This window comes from Vanacampus margaritifer, chromosome 17 (genome assembly GCF_051991255.1).
Source record: "Vanacampus margaritifer isolate UIUO_Vmar chromosome 17, RoL_Vmar_1.0, whole genome shotgun sequence".
NCBI classification, from domain to species: domain Eukaryota; kingdom Metazoa; phylum Chordata; class Actinopteri; order Syngnathiformes; family Syngnathidae; genus Vanacampus; species Vanacampus margaritifer.
In genome coordinates, this window is record NC_135448.1 from 14,759,030 (window position 1) to 14,778,020 (window position 18,991).

The 18,991-nt window shown below is 43.0% G+C and overlaps 1 protein-coding gene across 1 annotated transcript; it reads left to right on the forward strand.

The window, feature by feature from the left end:
• Positions 1 to 1,525: 1,525 nt before the first annotated feature.
• Positions 1,526 to 18,620, forward strand: snrka (SNF related kinase a). Its single transcript, XM_077548634.1, has 8 exons — positions 1,526 to 1,853; positions 6,047 to 6,346; positions 6,419 to 6,637; positions 7,575 to 7,821; positions 11,774 to 11,915; positions 12,891 to 13,103; positions 13,269 to 13,403; positions 14,755 to 18,620. Exons 2-8 carry the CDS (start codon positions 6,224 to 6,226, stop codon positions 16,007 to 16,009), a joined length of 2,334 nt encoding a protein of 777 aa, XP_077404760.1. The 5' UTR covers positions 1,526 to 1,853; positions 6,047 to 6,223; the 3' UTR covers positions 16,010 to 18,620.
• Positions 18,621 to 18,991: the final 371 nt, after the last annotated feature.

The window sequence follows — 18,991 nt, forward strand, 5'->3', positions numbered from 1 at the left end:
GATGTAAAAACGGTGGCGGTTTACATTACACTGCTTGAATACCTCGACGTGACCATTTGACATCAAATAATGGCAGTTTATTAGGCTATATAATATGTACAGTAAATCCCCAACATAATTGAAGTTGAGCTTTTGGAGATTCACTTATGTGCCAATTTTAAAAGCTTCATTTTTTATAAAAGTAGTGCTTTGCCAACATCTATTCAACACTATTTGCAGCAAGGCTCGGGTCATAGCAAGGGAACACCGTACCTCACCGTAAGATATATTGTGTAAATCCCAGTGATTTGGTTCAGCTGTCTAAATATAGTGTGCTATTCATTTTTCATTGGCTGACATAGTGAGGCAAATCAATTTGAATATACCTGTATACACATTTTATAAACGGCCGGAAATGTCAAGTAAATTCTATTGTGTGTTTGCAGTAGCTCTTTTCTCTACCGTTAGTTCTGTGCATTTTTGCTTCATGTTATATATGGGTGTTTTTTTTTTTGTTTCAATTAAAATTACTGATGGATTTGGCAGGAAGGGAGGGGGGAGGCGACATTACACAACAAAATAGCAAATGCTACTTTTTGCCACTGGAGGGCAGTGTGTCCATTGTAAAGTCAAAAGCTGAGGCTCTAAGAAAGACAAACGTCTCTTATCAGGTTTAAAAGCGGGTTTCTCACACTTAAAGGTCTTCGGGCTGTCTTGTGAGTAAATCTTTTCAAATTAAATGTCGCGCTCCCCGCAGTCCAAACTAGCGACTGGCCATAATCCCGCTGAGCGATCGCTCATCGGCCAAACAGGTCCCACTTTAACCCGTACAATTTACAAGAGTATCCTGCCATTACATAACCGGCTAGAACATTGTCCATGTGTCCGGCCACTTGTACCACCGCCGCGCTTTAAACGGCGAATTAACATATAAAGTCTTGGACAGTTAGCTTCTTATTACACATCGGTTAAATAATCAGCCGTTGTGCTTTTTTAAATCACACAGTTCCACGAAACTAATCGTCCTTTTATTATATACAATGAGGAGAAAACTGTGAATATATGTTTTTCTTGTTGCATTATCAAACGAGCTCATGGTCGGTAAATATTCCGTGTATGAACGTAATTGTGACGTCAGAGATGGTCGTCGATGCGCAGTGACAAAGTTGAGGCTGTGCAGAAAGCACACGACCGGAAACTGGCAAATTTATTTAAAAAACAACAAAACGAATCGCTGAAGTTTGAATTACAGTACCAAACTACAAATGGAAAAAAAACGAGCTAACGAAATTTGGTATTGTGGTGGGTTGGGTTGTGTGGGTACATTAGTTTGTAGTTCGTATGGCAATGTTTAAAATGTGTTTTATTTAAACCCCCCCCCCCCCCCCATGCTTCGCTTTTAGGGTTTCGTAATGAACCAAAGCGTTATATGAATTACTCTGGTAGGATTACTACTCATACTTTAAAATAGCAATTTATAAAACATCATAAACAGTAGGGCCGACTGATCGAAGAGCCGTTAACAATAAAGTACCTTTTATTTTGATAACCACAACCGTTCTCGCTTCCTGTTTTAGCGCTAACCACATCCTCCGCTTGACGCAACCCAACGAGCAGACTAGAGCGAGCTAGAGTACCGTCTGTGAGAGAGAGACGTTTAACATTTGTTCGGTGGCTGTTTGGGCTACAAACGCCGCGTGGTTCAACCTTAATCGGTTCCGAGCATCACCCAGAAGTTGGCGGGTCGGATCGTCGTCGAAAGCCGCAATCCCAACGACTGGAGTCCCGCGCGGCCTTGCCGTGGTTAAAGGGAGCCCGAAGAGTACGAGTAGTGACTGGCTGGGCTGACTGGCTGCTTCCGTCTCCTCTCCGTGGTAAGTGGCGCTGTGCATGCAAAGGCGACGGCTGGTTCCGTGGGCCCCGGGTGATCACTTGTGTCAAGTTAGCTAGGTTCGGCTGGATTCTACTGCGGGATTTTCCCTCAGCGTCGACCAGATGCCAGGGATGGGAAAAAAAATTGTGGGGTTTTGTTGTTGTTGTTGTTGTCAATCCGCACTAGCCTCCATTAGATAGAGGCTGGATGGACCCATATGGCCATTAACACCACGGCAGTGAAAATCTAACAATGGTTTGTTGACACTGTTGCTATTATCGGACCCGTTGGAGTAAGCTATTTCATTATGAATGGCATTTTTTTTTAACAAAAACTAAGGCATGCATGATGGATTAGTGGATTAAAAAGCCAAAGCATCCGTCTAGCCATCCATTTTTATAGACAATATAAAATAGGGTTTGGTAGTAGACTTATATTTTACTGACCAGATAAAAAGCATAATAATATATTTTTGTATTTTTTTATTACATGTTGGCAACACGGTGGACCACTGGTTAGCACATTAGCCTCATTGTTGAGGTTTAAAGTTCAAATATGCGACCTAGCATTCCTGTGTGGATCAGTTGTAGGCTTTCACACCAAGTTTAATGAACAGATGAAAGTGGTTAGCTCATCTGCCTCACTGCCCTGAAGTTTTGGGTTCCAAATTATTTGCCAGGTGAGATCGGCACCAGCAATCCTAAAGAAATGTAGAAAATGCCATGAGTAGTCGTCGTAATATAGTTAATTGCATTTCTAAATGTTCTATAGTTTACGCCGTCATGTTTGCGCAATGTAAGATAGTGATTTGTATTTGCTTTGCTGCAGTACGCATATAGAAGTGATGCTCTGTGCAATAATGGAAATCGAGCCGAGTAGGTTTGCATGAAATATTAATGTGATTCTCGTGTTTGTCGCCACTCCTGTAAACTGTATTATCACCGCCTCTTGTCAAAATATCAACATGGAATGCACAAAAAAACGGGTCGTAAAGTCTCTTTGAGTTGTGTGCTTGTTAAAACCAGATTTGACGGCCCGACTCGAGGTTTGGGAAACCCTCTTGGCAACCATAAATAACGCGGTGCTACTTAAGTATCCCATTTATTTGTGTTTTTTAGTGCCTCATTGGTTAAAGGGTTGAAAAAAAACAGTCATCAAAAGTAATGCTATTATTTTACTCCTTTTTGCCTTCAAGTTCAACCCCACTTTTTTTATTTTTTATTTTATTTTACAGCTTCTATTATGTAAGTCACTCCATTGAATAGTTTGTTATCTTCTGTCACAGTTTGATATATTAGCGCCTGTCATAGTACTGCCCCGAGTCCTTGACACGTTACATGTGGATGTGTACTGTACAAACACCCCATGTAAAAGTCAACACACTTTGCCCGCTTATGCAACAGACACAACCCTGATGTGAATTTTCAAGACGCAACGTCAAATACTTAACGGGCGTAGGCGCTCACACACTTACGCCTCGTTAGGTAACAAGGAGAGATTACGCTAACACATGGCTTACACTGACCACACGTAACATGCCATGTGTGGCGCTTCACCTAAAGCGGGTCACAGCATTAGGTACACCTGCACAATCCGATCATAGCCAAAACAAGAGATGCATTAAGTTGGGAAGTCTTTGTTTTTGCTATGATCGGATGAAGAGGTGGCTTAAAGCAATGGTAGTTATTACAAAAAACAGCCAGCAGAGGGCCATTTTGCAACAAGCTTTTTCCCCACTGTCAGGTTTGTGAATAATGATGAAACTTAGCTATATTCTAATGCTAATGGCTGCACAACGGAAATAGATACAAATATATTTCTTCTTCCTGATGAAAGAAGAGACTTTGGTAGCGTCGATGTTTTTATAGCAATAGAACACAATATTCTGTGGGCCTTGCAAAATCAGTCAAAATCCAGTAAAACAGCCGTGAGCGAAGTGGGTGGCTTCAGTGAAAATGACTGCAAGTGAATGAGTTAATATTATTGTGTTGGTGGAATATGAGTTAAGCAGCAAAATCCACCTGTTTTTATTCATTTCAGGGGGCAGCCATTTTGCCAATTGTTGTCGACTGAAAATGACATCGCAGTTGCTCAGGTCTCAGGTAATAACCAACTTGCCAACGTCACATGACCAAACTAACTCTTTGACTGCCAGACGTTTTCAGAAAAGGGATGCCTTGGGTGCCAGCCGATTTAAGCATTTTTGACTGATCTTTCAAGGTCCACAGAAAATTATGTGTTTGGACTATGGAAACACACATACTACCAAATGAAAGATTGGACTCTCATCTTTCATCAGAAAAAAAAGTTTGTTTCTACCTTATTCTGTTTTTCAGTAATCAACAATAGAAAATGGTTAGTTTCACCTCTGTTTTGAAAAAAAAACGTATTTTAACGTCTTTGGCACTCCTCCATAGGATTTTACTAAACGTTATTTAATGTTTTTGGCAGTCAAAGAGTTAAGAAAACGGGTGAGTCGTGATCGGTCGCTACCTGAGCCCTGAGCAACAGGTCATTTGACAGCAAGTGACAAAATGGCCGCCCCCGGAGATGGATAAAAACAGGTCGATTTTGCTCCACCAATGCAATATTAATCAGAAAAAAGTGTTTACATAGCGACATTTCTAATATTTATTTGGCCAGGCTGCTGCAGGTGCGCGTTATTTCCTGGCTCGCATTATGCACCGTGTTCCGTATAAAGGTGTGCTCCCTGGCAACCGCTCCGATTGTTTCTATGAATCGAGGTGAGTGTGGGCACACCTAGGTGTGGATGGCCTTGCAGGAATGTTCCGGGCCTGTCGTGCGCAACGCGTGGGCTCGGCATGCAGGTCGGCTCGTGGAAATCAGGAATGTCAGCCCCCCCCGCCTCCGGGCGTCGTTGCGCCATCAGGCTGATGAAGGAGCGAGTACGGCAGGAACGGCGTGTCTCGCGCGCTGGGAGTGTGTGGCGCCTTTTGATGTGATTTAGGTTACCGGAATGAACATTGGCTTCGTGTCTGCTTGGAGTTGACCTCATTATTGGAATTTTATTGTTCTGCTGAACTGCTTTTATGGCACGCAGTGTCATAAACCACTGGAGGATGCTTGTATGTCTAGATCATATGCACATGTTGATTTAATAGAAACCACAAATCTATTTTTAACCAATTAAGGCCTAAAGCACCTGGTAAAACATGCCTCTAAAACCTATGGGTGACTTTTGACCCCCCCCCCCCCCTTGAAAACCTCAAGTTTTAATAAAAATTCAACAATATTAAGAGCTTAAACTTGTGGCGTTCACACAAACCTAAGTTTATTATTTTAAACCATTTTCAACATCCTCGTTGTCCGCAAAACATATTTCTCAACGGTATGTCACTGTCGATACGCTGATTCGAATTCCCGCGCCATCGCGTCATTTATTTAATACCTCCCGCCAATCTGCGTCAACCATAAACGCTTTAAAAATTCCAGGACATGCTATGAAGCCCACGTCACCCCGCCGTGCGTATTCTGATGCATTTCATCGACTAAGAGACCAAGAATTGGGCAAAACACCACAAAATGACATATTCGCTCTCTCGGCTTTGACGGTAGAAGCGCGGTCACGCGCTCCCGGCCTTAATGGGTTAAATGCGTCTTCTTTCTAGCCTTCTGCGGAGGAAAAAAAAGCAAAGCACACTTGTGACCGCCGTGAGCAATGTATCTTGACTGGAAAATGTGACTTGAGTGCCTCCCCTGATATTGTCCAGTCTTTCCCACAGTGTCTGCGCAATAATAATAATAATGAAGGCTACACACGCAAGGACATATGGAGTTAATTTAAGGCTGTCAATGCAATATCCAATGTTATTGAACAAGCGACTTGTGATAATAGCACAGCAACAGCCACTTGGCATGTTCTCCAAAAAAAAAAAAAAAAAAAAAAAAGAAAGTTCCGTGGATTTTTGTTGTCCCACAGGCTGCTGCTTATTCTAAAAATAAAATTAACTGTGGCAGTGGCATGCAGCATAACACTAGGAATTGTACAAGCGTGAAAGGATTACTCATACACAAGACAAATCTGAGATGTGGGTAGTTTTTTCTTTAAATACATTTATTATAAATTGCATGTCTGCCTCACATTTCTTAGGTTCGGGGTTCAAAACCCCTTCTTTCCAAGAGTGCTTTTATTCCATTTTTGTGATGAATACGCAATTTCATTTTGTCCAATAGAGCATGACAAGATGGGACTAAAGTGAAGCGCCTCCCCTTATCTTGCCGTGACACACCTCAGCCGACGGTCGCGCCTCATGTAAGAGAAGATGGACGCCTGACGGAGGGACCAGAGGGCGACACGAGACTGCTCCCCTTTCCCCCACCCTTCCCGCCAGCATCCCGCCCCCCGAGGCCATGGCGGGCCTCAAACGTCACCACGACGGGAAGATCGCCGGGCTGTACGATTTGGACAAGACGCTGGGCCGCGGGCACTTCGCTGTGGTCAAACTTGCCCGGCATGTCTTCACTGGAGAAAAGGTCTGCTTGTATTTTTTATTTAGTTATTTATTTATTTTGGTGCTCCTTCCGACTGACTCCCTGGCGTCCCAGGTGGCGGTGAAGGTGATCGACAAGACCAAGCTGGACCAGGTGGCTCGGGGCCACCTTTTCCAGGAGGTGCGATGCATGAAGCTGGTGCAGCACCCCAACGTCGTGCGCCTGTACGAGGTCATCGACACGGCCACCAAGCTCTACCTCATCCTGGAACTGGGGGACGGCGGGGACATGTTTGACTGCATCATGAAGCACGAAGGAGGCCTCAGCGAGGAAGTGAGTTGGATTACGGTTTACGTCGGGTTGGATTTTGACATGAAAACGATTTAATCCATTTCCCGCAACCAACGCAAGAGGTCCTTTTTGCCTCAATTTAAAACAGTTAAAAATTCTCGTGTCACTTAATTATATGTCAGTGACAAAATACGCTGAGGATCAAGAACAATATTCCACTTTACACACCCAATTTCTTGTTCACTAAAATAATGGCCCTGTATGCTGCTGGGCCAAAGGTGAGTTTGGCTTTCGTTTCCATGACGACCAGGTGCAAAATGGCATTATGACTCACAGAGTTGAGAGTGAGTTAAAAAAAAAAAGAAAAAAAGACAATGAAAGAATTTTCACTCGTGCAAGCAGCACTTCATACTGTTTGTAGGCACAATGATGGTCTAATTGAAAGGGGAAATCACCCCCCCCCCCCCCCCCCCCCCGAAAAAAATATATTGACAATAATATGTTGTATGTGACCTCACTAGTTTAAACATGACATTCTGATTGATATTACATTTGTGGGATATGAGTTAAGCAGCAAAATCCAGCCCATCTCAGGGCGTGGCCATTTTGCCACTTGAGCACAGATGACATCACAGTTGCTCAGGTCTTAGGTCACCAATCACAGCTCAGCTTCAGAAAACCGGTGAGCTCTGATTGGTCGTTGCCTGAGCCCTGGGCAGCATCGATGTCATCTTCAGCCAGACAGCAAGCGGCAAAATGGCCGCCGCCTGAGATGGATGAAAATGGCTGGATTTTGCTTTAGATCTCATATTCCACAAATGTAATATGAATCAGAATGTCATGTTTAGAATAGTGAGGTCACATACAACATATTATTGTCATTTCCACTTCAACATATTTTTTTTTAGCTTGGCCTTGGCAGAGGTCTGTTTGAACGACGTGCTCATGTGTTCCCCATCCTCTCCGTCTCCCCCTGCAGGTGTCCAAGTGTTACTTCGCCCAGATCGTGCACGCCATCTCCTACTGCCACCGGCTGCACGTGGTGCACCGGGACCTAAAGCCCGAGAACGTGGTGTTCTTCGAGAAGCAGGGCGTGGTCAAGCTGACCGACTTCGGCTTCAGCAACAGGTTCCAGCCGGGGAAGAAGCTCAACACCTCGTGCGGCTCACTGGCGTACTCCGCCCCCGAGATCCTGCTTGGGGACGAATACGACGCTCCCGCTGTTGGTGAGTTGGAATCAAATACAGTGAAACCTTTTATGTATTTATTAAAACTCCTCTCTGAATTGTGGCTTGCGTTTATACTGTAAAAATCCATAGGAAATGATTGCTTCAAATGTATAGACACGCCCACAATTTATTTGCCTATCAAACCAAGCTGCCTTGACCAAGACAGTGTTGCCCATTTTTGAATGACATTGGTCAGTGTACCTTATAATTTGGTCTGGTAATCCAGTGGAACCTCTAAAGTTGAATGTAATATGTTGTTCTTATTAGAAATCAACATTTCCTATTGGAACTAATGTAAAATCCATCGATTCGTTCCAGGGTCATCATAAAACCTTTTAACAGGCAATGTTTGAAGTACTTTTAAGTACATTTTAACATGAATTCATATTTATAGAGATGTCTTACAAGTGTGAAGAATGAATAACCACTGTATAAAAAAATGATTAAAATAACACAGTGGACTTGTTGTCTGCCACACAGTTCTAAGACACAGGAGTGTCCCTGTTAATTATATGATCAAGTATCAATATTTTAATTTGAGATTTCATTTTAGAGCGTGAAGATGTCTGCGGTATGGATGTTTCAGTATCAATTTGCACGTAAATATTTGAGGCCACGGAAAGGTTTATTTATACCTATACAGTCGTTGATATCCATTTTACTACTTGGGCTTTCTTTTAAAATCTGAAACCAGACACTGGAGCATCAGTGTTGATAACAGATCAAAATATGATGTACAAGCATAAAAATAGTATTTATACAGTGGAGAATTGAGAAGGAATTGCCTTTTTGCTCTGTACGCCAGAGCGCAAAATGGAGAAAGCAGGCAATGGAGAAGCAATTTTCTTTTTTTTTTTCCATTGTGTGGATTAGTGGCGCTATTTTCTGCTCTGTGCCGCTCTTATATTGTGCCAAGCAGATGAGCGTTCTCCAAATCTCCAGAGTAAAATAACGACATCCTGTTGTTGGACACTATCAGCTGGACGTGAGGTCACATGACCCATTGTGTCGGCTGCCTTTTGTTTTGAGCGCTCGTGCCTGCGTCTGTGCATTTTGTCATTAAGTGGGGACGCGGTTTTAGTCGCCGGGAACAATGACGACATAATTAGAACCGTCCAAACCCAAACTCTTGTGTTCGGGGCTTCAAGGTAAACCGGGCTGCCGTGTGTAGCCACAAGCCCACTTTATAAAAAAGAGATAACAAGACCGTCCTGGCTTTCAGTTAGTTGGCCTTATTTGGAGTTTCCAGATTGAAAATAGAGTGACTGATTGTGTCTGAGAAAAAGCTTGCTTATCAATTTAAATGCGACTTTATAATTGCTTGTACACAAATAGTCAAGTCTCTGGAGTTCCTTCCAGAGACTGGATTCATAACTGACCTAAAAGAGTGCCCACCTCTTCTCCTTCCTGATGTTATGCGGCGTGTCAGCTCCCTCCGTTTTTTTTTTTTTTAACATCCTCCAAATGTCGAGTTAAATATAGACTTATTTTTTCCACCCCACCAAGCACAAGCTGCACAAAAACCCCAAACATACCTAATAACCAGTTTATTAGTGCACATGCAGAATTCAGGAAATAGCTGTGCAATAATGTGCATTCGGTGCAATTGAATGCGGTTCTATATAAAAGATAAAGCATTTATAAAGATAATAATATGTATACATCGTATTTGTTTTTGTACACTGTAGTCGTCCGCCGTTGTGTTGTCAGCCATCTGGTTTTGTAAATAAAGTTACTGAGGAAGGAAGTTGAACGCACCGCTGACGCAAGTAATGAGGGAGACGGTCACGGTTGCTAGGAGACGTCGGCGGGAGGTAAGATGGCGGCGGCGGCCGCAGCAGCTTGAGACGCCCCAGAGCACAAAAACACACTTACTGGATCCTTATAGAGAGGAAGTGAATCCCCCAGTGATTAATTACTAGATTGTAGTTGTTGTTTTTTGTTCTGGTAGCCTTACATGTCAAATTTAGCTTTTTTTGTGTGTTTGTTTTTAAGGTACTTTTTGCACGTTGATTGTATTTTTTTTTTTTGTGGTTTTATAACATTTTATTCAATGTAAATATTATTATTTTTTAAGCTAATATTTGAAAGTTTTTTTTTATTTTTTATATAAGAGTTATTTTAAGCTGAAAGCAGACTTCAGCTTTTCAATTCCTCGGATGTCCGCACGCTTGTTTTAGATCTCGGCTAAGCAAGTGCAGCGTGAGTAAGTCGCAAAGCAAAAGATGCTCAGTGACGAAGATGCGTGTAAAAATATATAAAGAGGACCTTGAAATAGCACACTTTTTATGTCGGCGTACGTCAATATTTTATGCCAACAAAAGAAATGACTTTAAGCCGCCGGGAATCGTCCGCCGACTCAGTTAGCTTTTAGCTCATCGCGGAACGACCAGATGTTGTTGGAATAGAGCTAACATGGAATAAATGGTCAACTCTAGGGCTCCCTCTAGAGTAAGGTTGCATCTCACTTTTTTCTATAAAAATTGTGTCACTGTCCTGTGAAAAACATTTTATTTTATTTTTTTAATTTTTTTTTTACTTCTTTACGTTTATGGGATGAAAGTGAATGCAGACACCCCAAAAATGTAATTAAAAACAACAACGATATGCTCCTTCCATATTGCAGATTTTAAATTTAAAATTTTTGTGTGTTTTACAAGTTAGCCTCATCGCCATATTGTCGTTTCCTGCCGATTTTTTTTTTTTAGATTTCTCCACAAGTGCCTCTCCGAATCACAGACAGCAACAAGCCACGACAGGAAGAAGTGTGTCAGAAGGACCACTGAGCTGGCGAAGTTGCTCCCCCCCCCCCCCCCCCCCCTCAAAGTGGCGAAGAGAAGTGTAGCATGAAATTAGCACTTGTATGACGCTGTGCCGAGATGCGCACGTTAACCCAGTTTCTGGGAAATTTCACGCATGCATGTCAGGGAAGGCAGCGAGTGCTCCGGGGCTTCGAGAGCCTTGTTGTCCTCAGTCAGACAGATGCGCATATTTATGACCGCCGCTCTGGATGAATACGGTTCATGCTTCATTTGAACCCAGGGGGGGTGCAGTGTTTGTTTTTTATTAAAAAAAAATTTTTTTTGTATCTAGGTCAGTAAGCAGAAAAGGGCACAGAAGCCACGTTTCAATCAAAGGAGTTGTTGAGCTCATTTTACGGTTAACAGTCTGACGCCATAACACGTTCCATTCCGATCGTCACCTGCATTTTGTGGATTTGATCTCATCGCCTGCGCTTCCTCTCCAAAAACGTGTCATGGAATTTAATTGCGTAGGTGTGTGAGTAATCTTGGTACAGCTCCAGCTGCTGTCAGTCTATGCTGATGGACTAACAGCAGAAAGTGACGATGATTTTTTATGCTTATTCACTTTTTGTCGGTTTTTGCTCGGCAACTATGAAAATCACTTCAGTCGTTTGCATTAACCTGTTAAAAGGGAGGAGTTTTCCGTTTTAAAACTCAGCGCAAGATTTGAATGTGGCCTCACTTCACTTCTGTTTGCTGAACTCCCAACGCCTATTTTTGGCCATTCGCTCGCAGTCTATTTATATCCTCAGTCACATTTTGCGGGTTTTCCTGTACACCTCGGCCACCCCCTCGGCAGAGTTTCACGAGAATTGATTTTGTAGATGTTTGGATATTTGTGCAAACAAACAATACAATACTCGCCCCAAAACTGGTTGGCTTGGGGGAGGTAACAATAGAGGACATCTTGCCTTTTGTCTTGGCTTAATGCTGTTGATTGCAAGATAAATGTGTTTTTTTTTTTTTCTATTTTCACACACTCCAGTGGCAGGGTGCCAAAAAGTCAGCCATGTCGGTGCGTTTCACAACTTCGGTCAACAGGCAAAACAACAAAAACACCTCCCGAATCGATACTGCTCGATGAGAAAAAAAGTTGCGTTTATGTCCGCACTTTTAACGCCTCGCTGTCACCCCCCCCCCTGCAGATATCTGGAGTCTGGGTGTGATTCTCTTCATGCTGGTGTGCGGTCAGCCGCCGTTCCAAGAGGCCAACGACAGCGAGACGCTCACCATGATCATGGACTGCAAATACACGGTGCCCCCGCACATCTCCGGAGCTTGCCGAAAGTGAGTCGCCGGCACGCACGCACGCACGCGCGCACACACGCGCGCTCACACGCTCACACGCAGATGGATGAGCCCGCTCGGCAGGTGCTACATATTTCATATCCGCCGATGTGTGAAGACGCCAGCGGAGGCTTCTCCACCTCCTCCTCCTCCTGCTCGCGCTCGCTTTAACGCTGCCTTTTTGACAGTTTGAATTGCTCTGGATTTGTCTTTATTGCATGCGACACTATATACGGTAGCTTGAAGGCATATTGTTATTAATTAGCATGCATACAGCCTCATTAAACCCCCTGATTCACACACACACACACACACACACACACACACTCGTGCGTTATTTTGTGTGCAATTTATGGTAATGATTTAGCATAATGACACACATAGGACTGGTTATAATATTAGCTTGCTAAGTTGCTAGTAGTTTTTAATGCTAAAAAGAAAAAGTATATTGCATATAAACGAATATATTTAGGACTAATATCTAAATTATAATTATTTTTAGTTTTATAATATTAGTGAATTATGTTTATGTATTAATAATTTATAGTCAAACATTATTGCAAAATTTTTAATAGTATCACCAATTATGATCAATTTATTTTGTGGTTGATTTAATTATATAATGTACATTTTAGTATTCTTAGTTATTGTAATTTTTCATATTTATTTATTTATTTTTTGGTCTTTATGTATGTACATTTTAGTATTCTTAGTTATTGTAATTTTTCATATTTATTTATTTATTTATTTTTTGGTCTTTACATAGAAAAAATAGATGGTAAAAGCCTTATTGTATTATTAGCATTATCGAGCGAGAGCCGTATACATTTAGCATTTTTGGTCTTGACCTAATTCCACAATTCATAGTGCTCTGCTCATGAACCGTAAAAAAAAAAAGTGCTCTTCATTGTTTGTACGCGATTCCGAGCAAGGACTTTTAGGGGGGGGGTTAATACCGATGTCCACTCTTTTCAGTCTTATTGGCCACATGCTGCAGCGGGACCCCAAGAAGCGAGCGACTCTGGAGGAGATCGAGAACCACGCGTGGCTCCAAGGCGTGGACCCGTCGCCGGCCACCAAGCTGTCCACTCCGCTGGTGTCCCACCGCAGCCTGCTGGAAGAAGAGCACGGCTCCATCATCCAGCGTATGGTGCTGGGGGGCATCGCGGACCGAGACGCCATAACAGAGTACGTGCCGTAGTTCCCTCCTCTGAAATTTCAGGATGGACCTAAAAAGCCTACTGTAAATCTTTGTGAGAATTTTTTGGTCATTCCGATGAAATGTCATGTTAGATTTGCATCCCCCCTGTGACCTTGCAAAGTGGAGATAACGGAGCGTCTCTCGCTTGTCAGGGCTCTGGAGTCCAATCAGTACAACCACATCACGGCAACGTACTACCTGCTGGCCGAGAGGATGCTGAGGGAGCGGCAAGAGAAGGAGCAGCATAGCCAGACACGATCGCCCAGCCCAAGCAAGGCACAGTTCAGGTATGAAAATTGACCCCCAAAATAACCTTGAGAAAGTGTTCGACATGAATGTACTCGTCGCAGAAGAGCACATCCAAGTCATAAACGCACCCTCCTTCAGTCTCGGCTGCCTTTTGTGGCGCTGTCTGCTCTTAATCTGCAACAGATAAACTCGACAGCACAGGCACAGATGGCCGTCTTAAATACACACACACACACACATCTAACCAATAACACTCTGAATATAAAACACTTTTAAAACCACACCAGAGAATAACATGTAATCATGTTTAGTTATGCGGGAGTTCTAAGTGATTTTTCTTTTAGCTTTTTTGACACTGTTTTGATAACAGGAAAGATAAAAAAAAATAAAAAATTAAAGGAGAACTAACAAAACACAAATGAAAATGGTCATTTATGCAATTAAAAACATACAAGAGAATAAAATGCAAAAATATGTCGTTACAAGGCTGTATTAAGTGATGTTTTAGGGAGCTTTGTTAGCAGCAAAGAGGTTAACAAAAAAACAACAACAATTTAATAATATAACAAAGAACCAACCACACGCTCCCTCTAAAATACAAATTAAAGGCCCCTTTATGTGAAGCAGTTAAAAAAATAAAAAAGACAATAAAATGGAATGTTATTATGTTAAGAGGCTGTTTTAAGTGATCTTTTAGGAAGCTACAGTATTAGCACTGTTTTGTTAGCAGTGAAGAGCCGGCGCTAAAGTACTGTTTAGTTTTAAAACAACAACAGCATAATGGCTATAAAACACAAGTGAAAAATATTCTATATGACAAGCAGTTAAAAAAAAACACAAGGGAGTATAATGTAATTTATGTTAAGTTATGAGGCTGCTCAAGTAACAGGAATTGAGCTTCTTGCACTACTTTGCTAGCAGTGAAGAGGCTAATGCTAAAATTCCATACAATTTAAAGTTGAGACCCAACAAAATGCCGACTACGGAGCACAAATCTCAAAAACAAAAGTCTCCTTGATGGCGAGCAGTTAACAGCAAATGCATATAATGTAACAATATTTTGTTATAAGGCAATTCATGTAACAAAAAATGGGCTTTTAGCACTGTTTTCTTAGCAGTTTAGTTTTATAATGGGAAATGATATGATGGCTATGAAACACAAATGATCAATCTTTTTTGTAGCAAACCATTAACACTGCTAGAGACGTAAATTATATGAACGGTTATGAGGTGGTTCACATTAGTGAACTTTTAGCACTGTTATGTTAGCAGTGAAAAGGCTACTAAATACAATTTCGTTTTATAGTACAGTTTGAATAAGGTAATGAATGTTTGGGTTAATACTTCCATTTCTAATTTTAATTCTGTCTGCATGTTAACCCTCTCCAGGCAGTCTTGGCCCACCCGAGTGGATGTCCACCAGGATGTCAGCGACGGCTTGGGGGGCCCGGCTATGTCGCACCCCGGTGGGCCCCAGTCCCCCGCCCGCAGCGCAGAAAGCCTCCACAAAGGCCCCCGGCCCAAAACTGCTCTGCTGGACCTCAGTCAGAGGCACGACAACCAGCAGTCAGCCGGTAGGAACCAGGACAAGGGACTGCGGCCTCTCTCCAAGCCCCACTCCAACCCCCTCAGACTGGGCTCTCTGACGTCAGGGGGTCCTTGTAAAACTCGCAGCATCAGCCTTTTCTGCGTTGAGGAGGACGAGGAAGAAGACGGAGAGGACGGTTGTTCCCCTTCTGCGCCTCCCGCTCAAGTGGTGCTCCGCTCCAAAGCCTCGTCGTCCCTCGCCTCGTCCCGTAATCGGCTGACGTCCCGCTTGAGCGCTCCGGTTCTCAACCAGATCCACGAGGACGAGCAAGGGGAGGACGAGGCGGACGAGGAAGAGGAGGCGGAGTTAAAAGGGCTCGGCCCCACCAAGCCCAGCCTCAGCCTCAATCTGAACTCCAGAACGGCGTCGCCTCCATCGCCGAAGAGCGCCGGTTCGTCGGCCGCGGCGGCGCCCATCGCCACCCAGACGCCCACCTCGGAGACGAGCGACGACAACACGGAGAGTCGGCAGCCGTCGGACGCGGCCATCGACGGGGTTACAGAGGACGGTGAGAGAAGGGCGTCGACCCAGGACAGCCCCTCCCACTGTACTAGCCCCGGCTCGGTTTTGGGCCAAGGCAAGAGCTCGGCCAAAGCTTCCAGCGGCTTGGTAGAAAGCCTCAAGCTGATGAGCTTATGCTTCAGCTCGCAGTTCCACAACCTAACGGGCGGCGCCGGCGGGGGGCCGCCCGGCAACGGCCCGCCCGGCATCGGCGGGGACGCTCAGGAACGCCCCGTGTGGCGGATGTGCGTGGGCGGCTCCACCGGCAGCCTGGACAAGGTCTCGCTTCTGGGGGGGCCGTCGCCCCGGGGGAACCCGTACCAGCAGCCGCCCCCTTTGGGGGACGCGCTGGTAGACCCCCTGCTGGAGGGGTCTTGCTCGGGGACCCTGATGCTGGGGGAGCTGGACCTGGCCCGCGAGACCCACAGGAACATGAAGAACCGCGCCCTGCAGATGCCTCTGAGCGAGAAGACTCTGTCGGTCAACATCCACCGCAGTCCTAAAGAGGGTCTGCTGTGCACCCCCACCCCTCACAGCTGCTGCCAGGTCATCTAGAGGGCAGAGGGGGGAAAAAAAGGGGGGGGGGGTCACGCCCTCCTACACTCCTACACTCATCGTCTTTTCATCCAGGCATCACTCTGCTACGACAAGCTGTTTGAGCATTTATTCCATATCCCCGATTGCCGCCTTAAGGTTCATGTACTAGTACACTCTTTCCTCACTAGTAAGACAATTAAGCGCACTAGTCGAACGACTGTCCTACTGGTAATGTTTTTTTGGTTTATTATATTACTATGGCTACTTTTGTCCTACTTGTATGACCTTAAACTGGTTATCTAAGATGTCCATGTACTAGTATGCACTTTGTCCTCACTAAAATGACAATTCAGCGCACTAGTAGAGCTTTTACTGGTAATGTGTTTTGTTCCACTGCTAGTGCAACTTTTAGACTACTAGAGAACTATGGTGATGCACTAGTAGCACTACTAGTAGGCATGTGTCATACACTAGTAGCCTCTTGGACCCTACTAGTAGCACCAGAATGCTGTAGTAGTTTTGCTGCACTAGTAGCATTTAGTCTTACAGGAAAAACATTATTTTTTTTCTTCTTCTTTTTTTTATCCAGGTAAGGCAGTTGAGAGCATATCATTTGCAATGCTAACCTGGCAAATTATTTTCTTACTAGTAGACACAGTCACTCTACTAATGCATTCGAGTTCTACATGGAAAATATGTCAAATAAATGCTCAAATGGCTCTATGGAAAGCCACTTGGGCAATTATCCAATATCTTGATATCCAGCTATGATTCACTAGTAGAAAACAGATGTCGACTAGTGCAGCTTGGGCTCACTAGTATCGTGTCGTCGTGCTACTAGTACGCCATAGTTGTCCTATATTGTGCAGAAATATACAGTAATGGAAAAACAGTTGTTACTAAACATTAAAACTACTAGTGTGCTGAATTGTCCTACTAGTAGGGACAAAGAGTACTAGTGTGGACTTTGAGTTGGATCTCAAGGATTTCATAGAATTGGTCAAACAGCTTTCCATACACCCTCACACTTGCCAATTGTGTTTGGCGGATCACCCGGGAGGCGATCCAAATGCTGACCGTACACATTCAGAGACGCTGTGGCCTGTTCAGAAACAAAAAAAAAAAAAAAAAAAGAGGCATTAAGTGCACTAATGTTATGCACAAGGTTTGCACACACTCAGTCATGTAATATACGTAAACACACAAACACTGACTCCACTTGCTATTCAAAGGAACATCCGAGCAGTTTTCATCTCGTTACATTTTGTTGCACTGTGCTGTTTTTATTTACTTCTTTTTAAATTATTTTTTAAAACGTGTGTTTCTTGTTGATTTTCTTTTTTGGGTGATTTTTTTTTTTTATATATATATATGACGACTGAAAGCGTGCTTTCATGAAAACGGGGACAAATGAAACGAGTCAAGTAAGATGGTGGCGCACAGTATTTTCTAGTCCATCGCTTTTATTTTTCTATCTGGAGTGTCCACTCTGCTGAGAAGAAGAAGAAAAGAAAAAAAAAACCACGCTAGCCCAACGTGCAGTGTGCAGCAAACTTCTAGTTGTACATTTGTGAATAAGACTCCGAAGCACTTCATCTTGCGTTGACGTTTCGCCGTAGAAAGCACCATTACTCCTCTCTTCCTGCTGGATTATTTAAACACCCACAACTTGAAAAGAGACTCAGACTGGAAAAAAAAAAGAAAAAGAAAAAAAGACGTTACACACATTGTACATACCTGTACGTACTTACACCAAAATGGCAGCTCTTTATCTTTTCATTCAAAAGGGAATTAATTGAGTGGAAGTGAACCTGCGCGCATCCAGATGTTTTACCGGCGTCATGGTAGCCGCTGTTGTAGCGTCATTCCAAAAGCAACCATAATGGGGACGGGTAGAATCTGGGGTGGGGGGTGGGGGGGTCTCTTCCTATAGCTCATGACAACAGTGCCTCCCTGACCCACATCAAGCATCGCTGTGTATAATTGGATGTGTGACTCACCCCTGGTGGAATATTTATCTTGACAGTGCATGTGTTCTTGCTGTAGCAACCTACAATCCACCTGTTGTGTGTGTATATGTATATATAATATATATGTATATGTATATATATATATACACACATATATATATATATACATATAAATCAGTACTTCTCAAGTAGTGGGGTGGAGGGTGCAATGCCAGATGCCCCCCTCCCATACTAGAACACATCTATTACAGTTGGTAACATTGGATCTCTCATTTATTATTTTTGTTCATTTTCAGGTTAATTGATGCACTTCAAAAAAATGTCTGCCACAGACTAAAAAAAAAATTTTTTTTTAAATAGTTATTCATTATCAATACTATTTATAGATATAGAGATTTGGGTGGGCTCAAAATTATTACTTTTTCCCTGGGGGTCATAACAGAAAATATTTAAGAAGAACTGATATGCATATGTATACACATACACACGGCTGTACTACCTGAGGGACAGACGGACGAATGGTCACTTTATACTGTAGCCACACAGCAATACCAGCGACTGCAAAATGTACAACAATAATGGATGTGCCATACGTCTTGAGCATATTGTACTGTATGTATATGATAGAGATATATTAGAATAAACTGATGTGAATGAAAGGTGTTGATATGTGACTTTTTTTTTTTTTTAACTATTCAATTGTCGTATGTGCCCCCGCTAGTCTAAACACAGCATTCTGATGAATATTGCATTTGTGGAATAAGAGTTAAGCAGCAAAATCAACTTGTTTTTAGCCATCTCAAGGGGCGGCCATTTGGCCATTTGCTGTGGACTGAAAATGACATCATCACATCATCGGCAAGTAACAACCAATCAGCTCAGCTTCAGAAATTTTGGGGTTGACTTTCCTTGTAATTGTATGACATTAAAATTTAACAGTACTAATATTATTTGACTTGGAAAAAGTGTCTCACTGTATATTAAATCAACATTGTAATGTTTTTGGTTTTCATTTATTGGCAAATGTTTG